We start from the raw sequence: 12,747 nt of genomic DNA on the forward strand, positions 1-12,747 counted from the left end.
CTTGGGCGCCCTAGCTAAATCATTAGAGCATGCCCTGGGCTACATCTGTGCAGATGTTGGCGCTTTTAGACGAATTAGCGCAAAATATCCCTATGCTCCTCAACTATAACGTTGTACCTTGGCGGTTAACACCAAGGTATGTTTTCCAACATGCTAACATTGTTTTCCAAGGAACTACCATGCTGATCTACAAGCACACACCACGTTGACACACTGCCACACAAGTAAATAAACCTGATTTATGACATAATGTATTAGCTGTTGTTGAAGTATTGTTAACCTGTTCTAAACAAACAAAGCCTACACCAGCTTTTCTCAGTTTCTCATGAAAAATCAGCATGCATTGCAGGCATCACTTACTGTGTACACACGACGACAGTTCAGGGCGTCGTTAAACACTTTGAAATGTTGAAACATGGCGACAGGTGCTGCGTGCTTTGAACTGACATCACAGCTTACAATTACACGCCACAAAGAACACGTTGTTGAACAAGAACACTCCAGTTCAAACACAAACACTTTTATTTGACAAGACAGAGACCATCTGTTCTGAAGAGCGTCACAAAAGTTTAGCATTTGACTTTTTAAGTCCACGTAATGCTGCCTGCAGTCTTTCTCTGACAAAGTATAACTTGTCCATATAACCGTATCTTTGCAAAGATAAACAAGAATAAGATACGTTTGCTCTATTTTTGAAAACATGATTTTTAAACAATGAATACATATTAACGTGTTCTGTAATAAAGATATCAACACTCACAGTATTTATTTCAATAATACACTTTACATCGCCCCCTATATTTCGTACATTGCCTGTGTGCACAATAGCACCATAAGTCGTTTATTTAAGCCCAGCAGTTCCCAACCTTGTCTGGATCATCAGGGCCCACTTGCAAATCTTGAAAGCGTCCGTAGCCCACCCATTAAGTGGTGGTCCAGATCATGTGTATTTTTGATTAATCAATCGATTTGTCCTGGCTTGGATCAATGAAAGTAACGTTAGTAAACGTTAAGTAAGTTCCTGTATTTATATGTATCACAATTTTGCTGCGTTCACACTGGCAGCTACAAAGATACAAGCTACCATTAGTTTTCAATGGAAGCAAGCCAGCGACATGAAGACATAAAAATAATATACATCTGATGTTTGTAGCTACAAAGCTACAAATAAGTTCAGCTGGTTTCAACTTGTTATAAAGATACAAAGCTACAAAAACACTGTGTAGCTTTGTATCTTTTGTATCTGCCAGCGTGAACAATTTCTTCAAGGTTTTAAAGAATACGAAAATACCATGACATTTTCTTTTACATTACCCACTCACAACACCCCCACAGCCCGGCAGTGGGCTCCGGCCCACAGGTTGGAGATAGCTGTGATTAGTCTTTTTATTTAAACATCACAATCTTTAACATTGAAAATAAAAACATCAAAGGATTGTGCAAAGTTAGCTGGCCTAGACGTAGCACTTGCAAAACTGAGGGAAAAAAAATCTTCTGTAAACATTCCTTGAGTTCCTAAAAAACATTCTTATTTGGTAGCCATGCCAGAAAAGACTGTAGCCCCATATAGTCTAGATAACACCTTTTGAATGATATAATAGACTAGATCCATGGAGTGGTGGACGGACAGTAACAAAGGTACACTTACTTCAGTACTGTACTTAGTTAGTTAGTTTGTGTACTCTACTTGAGAATATCGCTGCTCAAACCTCTTATCTCCATATTTTACGTTGTTGTAGCCTGGCTCCATAGCCCCTGAATCGCTAGTCTCGCATTTGAAATAAAAGGAAAATTCAGGCTGAGTGTCAGGGTAACGTTTCTGTGTTTTTCCATAAATTAATGCCCTACTTGATCGTACTACAGCATCACACAAAATAATCAAAAGTAACAGACCCACAAGCTCAAAATGTGTCACGAAGCAACGCTTTTGAGCTTGTTGATCTGCTACTTTTGCTACTTTTTATTATTGAATCCTGAAAACTAACAGTTTTGGACATATGAGATAGGAAAAAATATTGTACTATTGTAATCCGAGTGTCTATGAAATGACTCAAGTATAGTGAGTTAAGTCAAGTGAGTTATTTGACCACCACTGGTTACATAGCACCATGCAATTCACCACTGATGATATAATAAACCGTCATTTTGAAGTAGTCTAAGACAGTGGTTCTCTTTTTTTTGGTTTCCAGCAGACACAGTAGGATACGTAACGTAGACCCCTCCAGACCCCAAATCACCGGTCTAAGCCAATGTTTTAATTCACTTTTGCATGTAACAAACCCTCGGTTTGACCCTCGACCTCCCATTTAAAATGATTCTGTCCTATATGACCCTGATACCTTCTATTGGGTAGAAACCTTATGGGCTCCATTTTCGTCACTGCTAAATCCTTATCCCTGAACTTCTTTGCCTTTTTTTTACTATTTTGAAAAACATTTTTTAAAAGTTCAAATAGTCAATCTACATTGACACGTTGTGAGCTTGTAGACTGGCCATTTTAACTATTCAAAAATGTTTAGCAAAGTAGTAAAACAAAATGGAGCCCTTATGTCCAAAACTGTTTTCAGGATTCACATTTGAAAACATCAAAAGTAGCAGAAATAGCTAAAAACGTGCCGTTTTGCACCACATTTCAAGCTTGCTACTTTAGATATTTTTGATACACCAGACCCCAACTTTCAAAACTTCTGGTATGAAAGCCATATCCTGGCAAGTGGCAACATCAGCTACCAGGCCGTGATCACTTAAACCCTATGTGTTTGGCTGGTGTCCCTCAGGGCTCTATACTAATTCCCTGCTATTGTGGGGAAAGCTTTCACTGAAAATAGCCGATCGACAAGCTCACAACGTGTTGTGTTGCGACGCGTTGTGAGCTTTTCCATTAGCTATTTTCAGCCAACGCTTTCTCCACAATAAGGATGCTGGGGTTTAAGTGGTTACGGCAAAGTCTATTTTCTTTTTCCCTGATACGAAAACCCATTTTCAGCTTCAATCTGCCCCCTCGATGGACACACACACATCTAATAAAAAAAGAATGTTCCAAAAAATAACATTATAAACTTGCATATTATTTTCTCAGACCCCCGTTTTTCATGGGAGCAAACAAACAAAGCCTGGAATTATAGTATAGCCTTGATACAAGACTGTCATTAATGACTGATGATGACCGTCTTGATCCAAGGCTATAATTATCAACGCATTCTCACTCCCAAGACGTCCAACGGGTGACTTCTTGGGACGGAAGGTGGGGATATGTTGACTAGGGGGATATGAGTTACAATACTGTCCCTATCGTGACATTAACTTGAACGGTGCTGAGTCGGCTGAAGTGGACTTCGCAACTCGCTCTCCGGTGCCTCTTGTGTGGCTCAAGTCCGCTTTAGACAGCATGACAGTTTTTTTGGTGGACCCTTTTACGTCTTGGGTTTGAGAACTGCAAATCTGCATTCCTGGGAGTGCGGAAATGCCCGGGAACTGCACCCGGGCAAAGGATACCCCCCCCTTCCATTCAAACGTTTGGTCACGTTTGTCCCAAGAACTCACAGTATGCATGTCGGGTAGTGAGAGTGTGTTGGAATTATAGCTACTTTTTATCTCTTTAAAACTTCATGTATTCATTCTTCAGTCGACTCAGCCTGGTGCCGTGGCTGCGGATGATGAGCGACAGCAGCTCGTGTTTGTCCTTGAGGCCCAGCGAGGTGTCCAGCGTGCCCTTGAGCACGTCGCGCGTGTGCACCACCATGTTGAGGAAGTCGTCGTTCATGCGGTGCTCCTCCTTCAGCTCGTTCTCCTGGCTCTGCTTGAACTTCACCTCCAGCTCCAGCAGGGACTTCTCTGAGTTGGTGAAGGCCTCGCCGATCTGGGTGGTCTCTCGTCGCAGGTATTTCCCGTAGCTGTCCTCGCCGTCCAGGTCGTAGGAGATGCTCTTGCCGATGCCCTCCAGCACCCTGGCGGTAGAGGGGGCAGGACGATAATCGTTATTATTATTATCAGGTGTTATACCGGAGGAAGCGCTACAGACTGTATACCATGCCAATTGAGCAGCTGTTGAGGGCAATTCTCAGCAGCTGTCATGTGGAAGGGGCTTCCTAAAAGTCCATGGTCTGGAAAGGCCAATTTAAAATCTTCACACAAAACATTCATAACTATGCCCGAATTGTAACATCAGTTAGAGATATATAGTATCACTTTTATATTTATATTACTTGTTGTGTATTGAACCGTCTTTGAAAGGATCCACATTGGAAATAAGCCTTTGAGTGTTCATCCTTTTGACTATTTTGCACGTGTTTTTGCTGGGCTGCAAATTCAGTACCACTTATTACCAGTTACCACTATCCCCCAGAATATGGATACTGTGGGGTTCAAGTGATTTAACAAAAGTGGCATTTAAGTTTTAAGCATATGGTAACTTCATTATCATAATAATAATATTGTTAAGCGCAATATTCAGATACAAGAAGAGTGGGCACTAAGGACGAGTGGGCGCCTCAATGTAAAATGCCTTTTTGGTCCAAGATGTGCAAAATAAAATAAAGAAATATTAGACCATAATCATCATGTATATTATATTACATTACTTAGCCTACTTCTTAACCTTTTGGACCAATTAACCAATTTACCTCGAGGTGCCACTCACTGCATTCCTGTTACCTAATAATCGTGACATCGTGACGAAAGTAACTAAGTAGCCTACATTTACTCGGTACATTTTTGAGTAATTTTTACTTCACTTTTACTTAAATTTTCATTGCTTTTACTTCTACTCCACATAGCCTACATCTCACAGCCAAATAGGCAATTGTACCTTTACTCCACTACATGATATGAAAACTTTACGTGAAGATTTTTAATATTATTACAAAACATACATTAACCACATGAACCTTACTTTGGCTATTTCCGCATGATATGCTACCTTAATTGGGGACATTCTGCATTAAGGTAGGCTACTTTAAGCATTATGTTGATGCATTATTGCCAATAGGCTTCTTTGGTATACTTTTCCACAGTTTTCGATACCAAAGAACTTGTAGGATAGGGCTAGGCCTATATAGCTACTTGTAACAGAGTACTTCTGGCTATTGATACTTTTACTTAAAGGGGAAAAAGTGAGTAGACAGCAATTCTTCCATAAATGGTAAATGGTGCATTTATATAGCGCCTTTATCCAAGGCGCTTTACAGAGATTGTGCATTACATTCACCCATTCACACACACATTCATACACCGATGGCAGCGGAAACCATGCAAGGCACCAACTAGCACATCGGGAGCAATTAGGGGTTCAGTGTCTTGCTCAAGGACACTTCGACAGTAACTCTGGGGGAGCCCGGGTTCGAACTGGCAACCTTACGGTTACCATCCAGGCACTCTACCCCTGAGCCACCACCGCCCCGTCATCTTTGCATTCTCATATCGTTCCAGCCTTATTAGATCAAGACAAAAACCAATGTACAAAATCAATGTAAAATAGCAGATCTTGAATGTATAGGGTTGAAGTGGTTAATGTATGTTTTCTAATCAAAATTAAAAAAGCCAGCCTTGTGGTTAGAGTATCCGCCCTGAGACTGGGAGGTCGGGGTTCAATCCCTGGCCGGGTCATACCAAAAACTGTAAAAATGGGACCCAGTGAGTGCCTCCCTGCTTGACACTCCGCAGGGTTGGATTGGGGGTAACTAAGTCCCTGCGACATACTAGCGTCATGTCCAGGGGATGTACTTGTACATCAAGCTGCCTCACGCTACAGAAACAGGAGATAGGCTCCTGCCCTATGGGCCCCATGGCTCGGCAAGGCTACTTACTTATAGGCTACCGCTACTTAGGCTACTTACTTAAAAGTACCCATTTTTAGCTCCGAGATGTAGTGGAGTAGAAGTAAAAGTAGCCTACTGGAAATTGGAAATACTCAAGTAAAGTAGGCTACAAATACCTGATTTTTTTTAACTTATAAGTACAGTACCTAAGTAAAAGTACTTAGTTACTTTGCACCACTGCTCCCACCATACCTGGCGGAGTCCTCGATCTGCCGCTTGATGATGGTGAAGTCGTCTCGTATGACGGAGTCGTGGTCCTCGTCCAGACCGCACTTCCTCTCGTCGGTCATCTTGAAGAGCATCTGGCACGACTCCGGGTCGTCGTTCTCCTCGTAGTCTCCGTCCGGCACGAAGTAGTGGTGGAAGGTCCCGTTGGACATCTCCGGGTACAGCGGTCCCATGAAGAACGCCGCGGAGCACAGCAGGGGCGCGCAGAACGCAGCGGCGCACAGAACTAGTTTCAAGTGAACAAAAGCCATCGTGGTGTTTTTTATGTCCCCCCAAAACTCTCACACTCGCACAAAAAAACAAACAAAAAAACGAATAACCCTAATAATAACGAAACGCAACTATTTAATCCCAATCCAGCGTGGGAAAAACAAACATTTCCAAGCACCCCGGAATGAGCTGCGATCCGTGGACGCTTTGTTGTCTGATGTTCCTCCTGTTACTAAAAGGAAGATCCCCAGGCTTTAGATCCCCCTCCTGCAAAAAGAAAAGAGATAATAGTCCTTCTACGTCACGAGGTGGACGTGTTGTTTTTAGGCTATTCTTATTTCATTTGTTGCGGATTTCAATAGCCTATCCATCCATCCAGCAACGGTTTGGAAAATACTTTGTTTAGCGAAGAAGACACCCACAGTCGCTCTGCCTAAAAGTCCTGCTTGCTTGCATCTGGATTCTGGATTCCTCAAGTGCCGCGCTTGGTTTTTGCTAATAATACCCCTCTCTTCTCTTCTCCTCTCCTCTCCTCTCAAATTACATCCCCCCTCCGTCACATGGAGCCTGCACTCTGCACTGGAAAGCACGTTGTTAGACCAATAGACCACTCACTCACTATAGTGGTTCCCAAACCTTTTAGCTTAAGGGGCCATCCAGATGAGGACGTATTTTGAGTTACCTGGGAAATTATTTAGCCGATCTGCCCTTTTTGCCACACGGAGACGGCGTTTTGGGGGACTTAAACGGCTAATTTTGAAACCACCTTCCAGAGTGGGAAAGTTTGGAGACGCAACTTTCTCTATAGCAAATGCCACCTAATTTGCTGAAACGGTGATGTCATAGTCCCCTCGCCGGCTCGCCCCCTCCAAACTAACTAGTGTTAATGGTTTATTTCACCATAACCACTTACATATAAGTATCACAGCTGTTTTATATTTGCACTTAATGTCTATAAATCTCTTCTCCAAAAATAGCCGATCTGCAGCCTGCGTGCATGAGCTTGTAGAGGAGCAATTTTTGGAGAACAGATATAAATGATGGTGATGATGATGAATACTGGACAACTCACCCCGGTGCTTGCCCGTTTTTCCTCCCGGAATTTTCACCAATGAGGGGGATAACTATTGGCTGTTTGTATTCTTTTTGGAAAAATATAAAAGATACTCCTGTGGAAAGGCTATATTATTTTACTTATAGGCCTATTGACCCTATAAACAATTTAGTATTATTTAGTATATGTAAGGTTTTGCCCACTCAAATGGTACCTCGTCAGATAATCCCCACATATCCTACAACAACTTCTGTGAACAGACTTCAGTAGCTTTTCATAAATTATATTTGTACTACTAGAATTTCGCGGCCGCTTTGCGGCCGCTCATCCCGGAGTTACGTTGCCGCGCACTATGGGAAGAAGGAAATTGCGGGAGTTGACTCCACATGTAGTAACGGATGGGTTATTAGTTATTATTATGTGTCCTTATTAGTGTAGTGTAGTGTAGTCAACACGTTATGGCTCATACACACTGCCCAGTATTTGCTCCGATTATGCTGTCGGGGAGCATTTTTGGCGCTGGCCGACAAAACCGCTGATCTGACGTTAAGCGGTGCCCAAAAGGTAGATCAGGATCTACCAGTATAGATCACAAAGGCTTTGCAGTTAGACCACATGACATGGTCCTAAAAATATATATAATTTTAATATAAAAAAATGATTTTTGCATCTGCCGCTTGAGATGACCTGAGATGACTTGATTGATTGACATCAAAAAGGGCCTGTCAGCTCAAACACACAATGCAATACTTGTTGTTGCGTACAATCATCAGTAGCAAAGTCAAATACCAAAAATAAAAACCCTACCATTTCCATTTCCCCCCCTCTATTTCCTATTCCATGTGCGTTTGTCTTATAGTTCTCTGGCCTCTGTACTACTGCCACCTACCGTCCATTTATTGTATTACACAGTGGGTGAAAGAAACACACCCCTTAAAGGCCTATTCATAGTCTGGATTTTCGGTGATGAGGTGACCACCGGAGCTAAAATAACATTGAGCGGTGGTGAGTAAAAACAGAGAGAAGGGCTGGAGCGGTGGCGGTGGTTTGCTCTTCACCGCGGCTCGTGACGTCAGGTTGTAGTTCGGTGGTCACCCCACCACCGTAAATCCAGACTATGTATGAGCCTTAAGACTAAACCCCACCCATCAGAGGTGTGGCGTCCATAGGTACCTTTGACATGACATTTTGTGTGTGTGTGTGTGTGTGCGTGTGTGTGTGTGTGTGTGTGTGTGTGTGTGTGTGTGTGTGTGTGTGTGTGTGTGTGTGTGTGTGTGTGTGTGTGTTTCGATGTGCAGGGCGTTGCTGAAAATGAGCACCTGTGCTCAGCTACTTCCCTGGGTAAATAAAAAATAAATAAATGAAAGGTACCTTTCAAAACCTATAGAAGTCAGCCTGGTACAGACGAACGGAACACCACTGTATGTAGCCTATGAAAGGCTCCTCAATTACATTTTGTAACTATTTTCAGCAATGGGATGATAGTTTTATTTGGTGGGTATATGAGCTCGTCGTTTTGAAAGTAGCTCTGAAGTAAAAAAAAGTGTGGGCAGCCCTGGTATAGATGATTATATATATATATATATATATATATATATATTCATTCCGTGGGTAAATCCCTGTAGGCTATACCCACATATTGGTAGCCTATATTAGCCCAATATTGGCGTTACGCATTTCACTTGAATAGTGTTGTGTGCGCACGTGCGCGTGCGGAGAAAGACAGTTATTTAATGAAACTCAAGATTATAACGTCCTGTCTTGCTGCCGCCGTGTATAGCCTGCACGGCTATTCCTGTGTGTGTGTGTGTGCGTGCATGTGTGCGTGGCGTGGCGAGAGAGAGAGAGATCGTGGCTTCCAGGCGTGCGTGTGCGTGTGTGTGTGCGCAATCAAAACTACTCGGCAGTATGGCTGGCAGGTGAAATGGCGAATTAGAACGGTGTAATTGTAATAGTTTGTCACAAACCAAAAACTGTCAAAGAACAATATTGATGTAACTAAGAGATTCGCTGAGAGAGCGATATTTTATATACAGAGATTTAGAAGGAATAAGCTAAATCATGAGGCGAACATTCCTCGCCTTCCTTGTTTTTTTCTCCTGCGGAGTCCGGACAGTGGACAGGACTGTCAGGGAGACTCGGAGATCAGAGCAGCACAGGCTGAGAGGCAGAGCTAGTAGCCAATTAAAAGACGGAGTAGTAGTTGCCAGGTTCGCGAATTGTAAGCGAGTTGAATGGCATTTGAATGGCATTTGTGGGCTTGTGAATGAATTTCTCACATGTAATTTGTGCTCACTTGCATAGACCTGGCGAATTTAGCGTGGTGAAAGGGCAACAGTGTTCCGGGGGTGTGGGTGCTTGGGGCGATAATGTTTGTAGTAAACGAATGCATTGCCGCCGTGAGTGTGGACGGGAGGCATCTTTGGTGGCAGTGGAATGAGCATTTTTTGGCGGGTGGTGTCGAGTGTTGGCGTTGGGCGCGATAGGAGGAGATAGGTCCCGAACACTGCGAAGGTAAGTGTGTGACGTCACTGCCGTGTGAGTGTGTGTGGGTGTAGTGTGTAAGATGGTGTTGTGGGTGTTGCAATAGCGACGTAGCTGTTGTGGCTTTGGGTTTCTTGCCATGTGTTGGGTACAAGTTCTCACTTGTTAATATAGATAGAAAGATTATATACTTAGAGAAATTCAAAGTCCAGCCGTCTGTTGTCCAGCCTCTCCCACCCCTCACTGGGGAAAATTCTGGGAGGAAAACAGAAACGGGGTGAGTTGTCTTGTTACCATGGTGATTACCAATCTGGGAAGACAAGAAAAAAAACGGATAATCAGCATTATTGTTACTATATTGGTGTAGTGTAGAATAGATTAGCCTATTATAGTCTATATCTAAGATAGGCAGCACAGCCAGGCAGGTCCCTCTGCGAGGTGCACAGAACAGCCAGCAATGTGTACTCACCTCGTCAAAGTGCTTCGTCTTGGAAATTAAACATTCAGAAGGTGATGCTTCAACTTGCTTTAATTATATTCTTTGCAAGCAAGCAGCCAAAATCGGCGGGCAAAGCCTTTGTGTATAACTTCAAACCGGCTTTGCATTGAGAGACCCATACACCCATAAACCCATCGTTTAGGCCCTAGGCCTATACTGTCCATATTCCTCGATAGCCTGTGCAATTTCTCTTGTTAACTAGCTGCAGATCAAGCAAAATGTTTAGCGCTGTGCAGGCAGCAGGTGGAATCAATGTATTAACATTATCTGACATTCCAGATTCAGCGCAATCAGCAGTGTTGCGCCCGAATATAATCTCCTACATTTATGCATTCACATGGCCTTCTACAGGCCGGGCATGTGTAGGCCTACTACAGCTTTTTCTGGAATCAGGAGCAGTTTACCGGTCTCGTGTATATGGAACGCATAATTAACATAACCGCAATGTAGACGCAGGAAAGTTTTATATCGTTTATAAACTTGCGCGGGGAACAGCCTGAGCCGTCCTCGTGTGGAAGGTCTATAAGACTCAAAGGAAAAGAGAAATTAGTAGCCAATATACATAGGCCTGAGCTTTGTAGAGGTGTTATTTTCTCTACTTCTTAAGCTAATTTATTTGTTTTCTTAATTTGAAAATGATTAGATTACTACTCTTGTAATATGCTGAAATGTATTTGATTGTGAAAAGTTCTGAATTTAACTTCTTTAGCCTATATAGCCTGTGTGTGTGTGTGTGTGTGTGTGTGTGTGTGTGTGTGTGTGTGTGTGTGTGTGTGTGTGCGTGCGTGCGTGCGTGCGTGCGTGGGGGGGAGGGGGTCTCAGCTTTCTTAGAAAGGGGGCTCCAAGGGAAAGAGGTTAGGGAAACACTGTAGTGAACCATCCGTTGCCATGTAAACAGTGACCCCAAAGCCTACTTCTCAGGAAGAAGAAAAAAACTGTTATTGCAACCTTTTGGAGTAATGAGAGTTGGACATCTGTTAAACAAGTGTATTCATTCATTGTTAACGTTTGAGCGTAGCACATTGCAATACAGCCTCTGAGTCTAGCTAAAGGAAATGTATAATTTGTTGCTATACTATAACATTTCAATGCAGTATCATGTGGTTTAGAATGACATTCATGGTTAAAGTAACAGCATTATTAATTATGATGTTGTACATTTATTTGATGCAGTAAACTTAAATTATAGGCCTCTTATGTTCCAAAGGTAGGATAATGATAGCTCCATTTAACGTTTTATAAAGCTGTGGCGGTTGTATATAAACTATTACAAACATGGGAGCTCAACTCACTGTTTACCTCATTGATAAACATAATTCCATGATGGATGCAGACATTACATCACTGTACAAGTGTAAGCCTTTTTCTTTCTGCTTTTTAACCTCTTAACCTCTATACTATATACATTGTTGTACATGAAATAGCGGTCTATACAAGCTCACAGCGTGACGCAATGCAATGAGTTGTGACCTTGTATATCGGCTATTTTTGCCAAATGTTCGCCTAGAACAGGAATGCCAGGTTGAAAGTGATTAACCACTTGAACCCTAAAATCTCTATTCTGAGGGGAACATTCTGCAAAAATAGCCAATCCAAAAGCTCTGAGCTTGAAGATTGGCTATTTTCGACAAAGATATGTTTTGGTCTGAAATCATGTTAAAAAGAGCATATCAAGTACAGTTGCAACTCAGGCCCGTTAAGTACTACAGTTTAATCTATAAAGCAATTATCGGTCAGCTCCATTTTTACCTTGGTTCATACTGCCCATCTTACAGCCTATGATCACAGGACTGTATGCCTCAGTACCCATAAAGGGCCTTCCCTGCTCCCTCTGCCTTAAAATGAACATCAAACAACTCTGAAACGACAGGCTTTCATTACCTTATCTGATTTCAAAGCTCAAGAGAAAGCTAATGTTAAAGAATTACATTGTTGATGCTTTGCTGTATAGTGGTGTTATATTTATACGTAGGCCTACCCTACAGTATATTAATGTCATCTTCTCTTCCCTCTAATTTCCTCCACCCCCCAGTCCCAATCATGAGGTGCCTTTTATGTTCCTGCCTGTAGTTTGTGTCTTCTATGCTTGTCCTTTACATGCTGTCATTTTAGCCATGCATACTTGCTCGATAAAGAGATATTTGATTTCAAGTGACGACCTGGCACAATAAAGGTAAAAAAAAAACTATTTAAACGCTATAAAGCACCGAAGTCTGACGTGATTTACACATCCTTGCTGGGTCTTTTTTTTTCTCATTCCCCCCATTCTGAATTCTCATAATTAATTAATATGAAGAATCAACTGACGGCGAGAGTTGATTCTCGTGTTCGAGCACCAACGGGTGCTCATAATTCATAATTTGCAACATGTATTATGATTATGTGCTAAACTAAACGACACCGGTCCGCAGCTAAATCTGTAAAATATGGACCTGTAGCAGCCTATTTGTCTATTT

General features: G+C 42.3%; 1 protein-coding gene across 1 annotated transcript; it reads right to left on the reverse strand.

Moving 5' to 3' along the window:
* Window positions 1-499: 499 nt before the first annotated feature.
* Window positions 500-6,860, reverse strand: fibinb (fin bud initiation factor b). The gene is made up of 2 exons (XM_083790220.1): window positions 6,009-6,860; window positions 500-3,947 (listed from the first exon to the last, which is right to left on the reverse strand). The coding sequence occupies exons 1-2, from the start codon at window positions 6,293-6,295 to the stop codon at window positions 3,599-3,601; spliced, it is 636 nt and encodes a 211-aa protein (XP_083646346.1). The 5' UTR covers window positions 6,296-6,860; the 3' UTR covers window positions 500-3,598.
* Between the last annotated feature and the right edge of the window lie 5,887 nt (window positions 6,861-12,747).

The sequence above is a fragment of the Protomyctophum parallelum genome (genome assembly GCF_964188405.1).
Source record: "Protomyctophum parallelum genome assembly, chromosome: 2".
Lineage (NCBI taxonomy): Eukaryota > Metazoa > Chordata > Actinopteri > Myctophiformes > Myctophidae > Protomyctophum > Protomyctophum parallelum.

Coding starts and splice junctions, on each gene's coding strand:
- fibinb (XM_083790220.1), bottom strand. CDS start 6,295: ATGGCTTTTGTTCACTTGAAACTAGTTCTGTGCGCCGCTGCGTTCTGC. Junction 3,948..6,008: donor CAGATCGAGGACTCCGCCAG/GTATGGTGGGAG, acceptor CTCTACCGCCAG/GGTGCTGGAGGGCATCGGCA.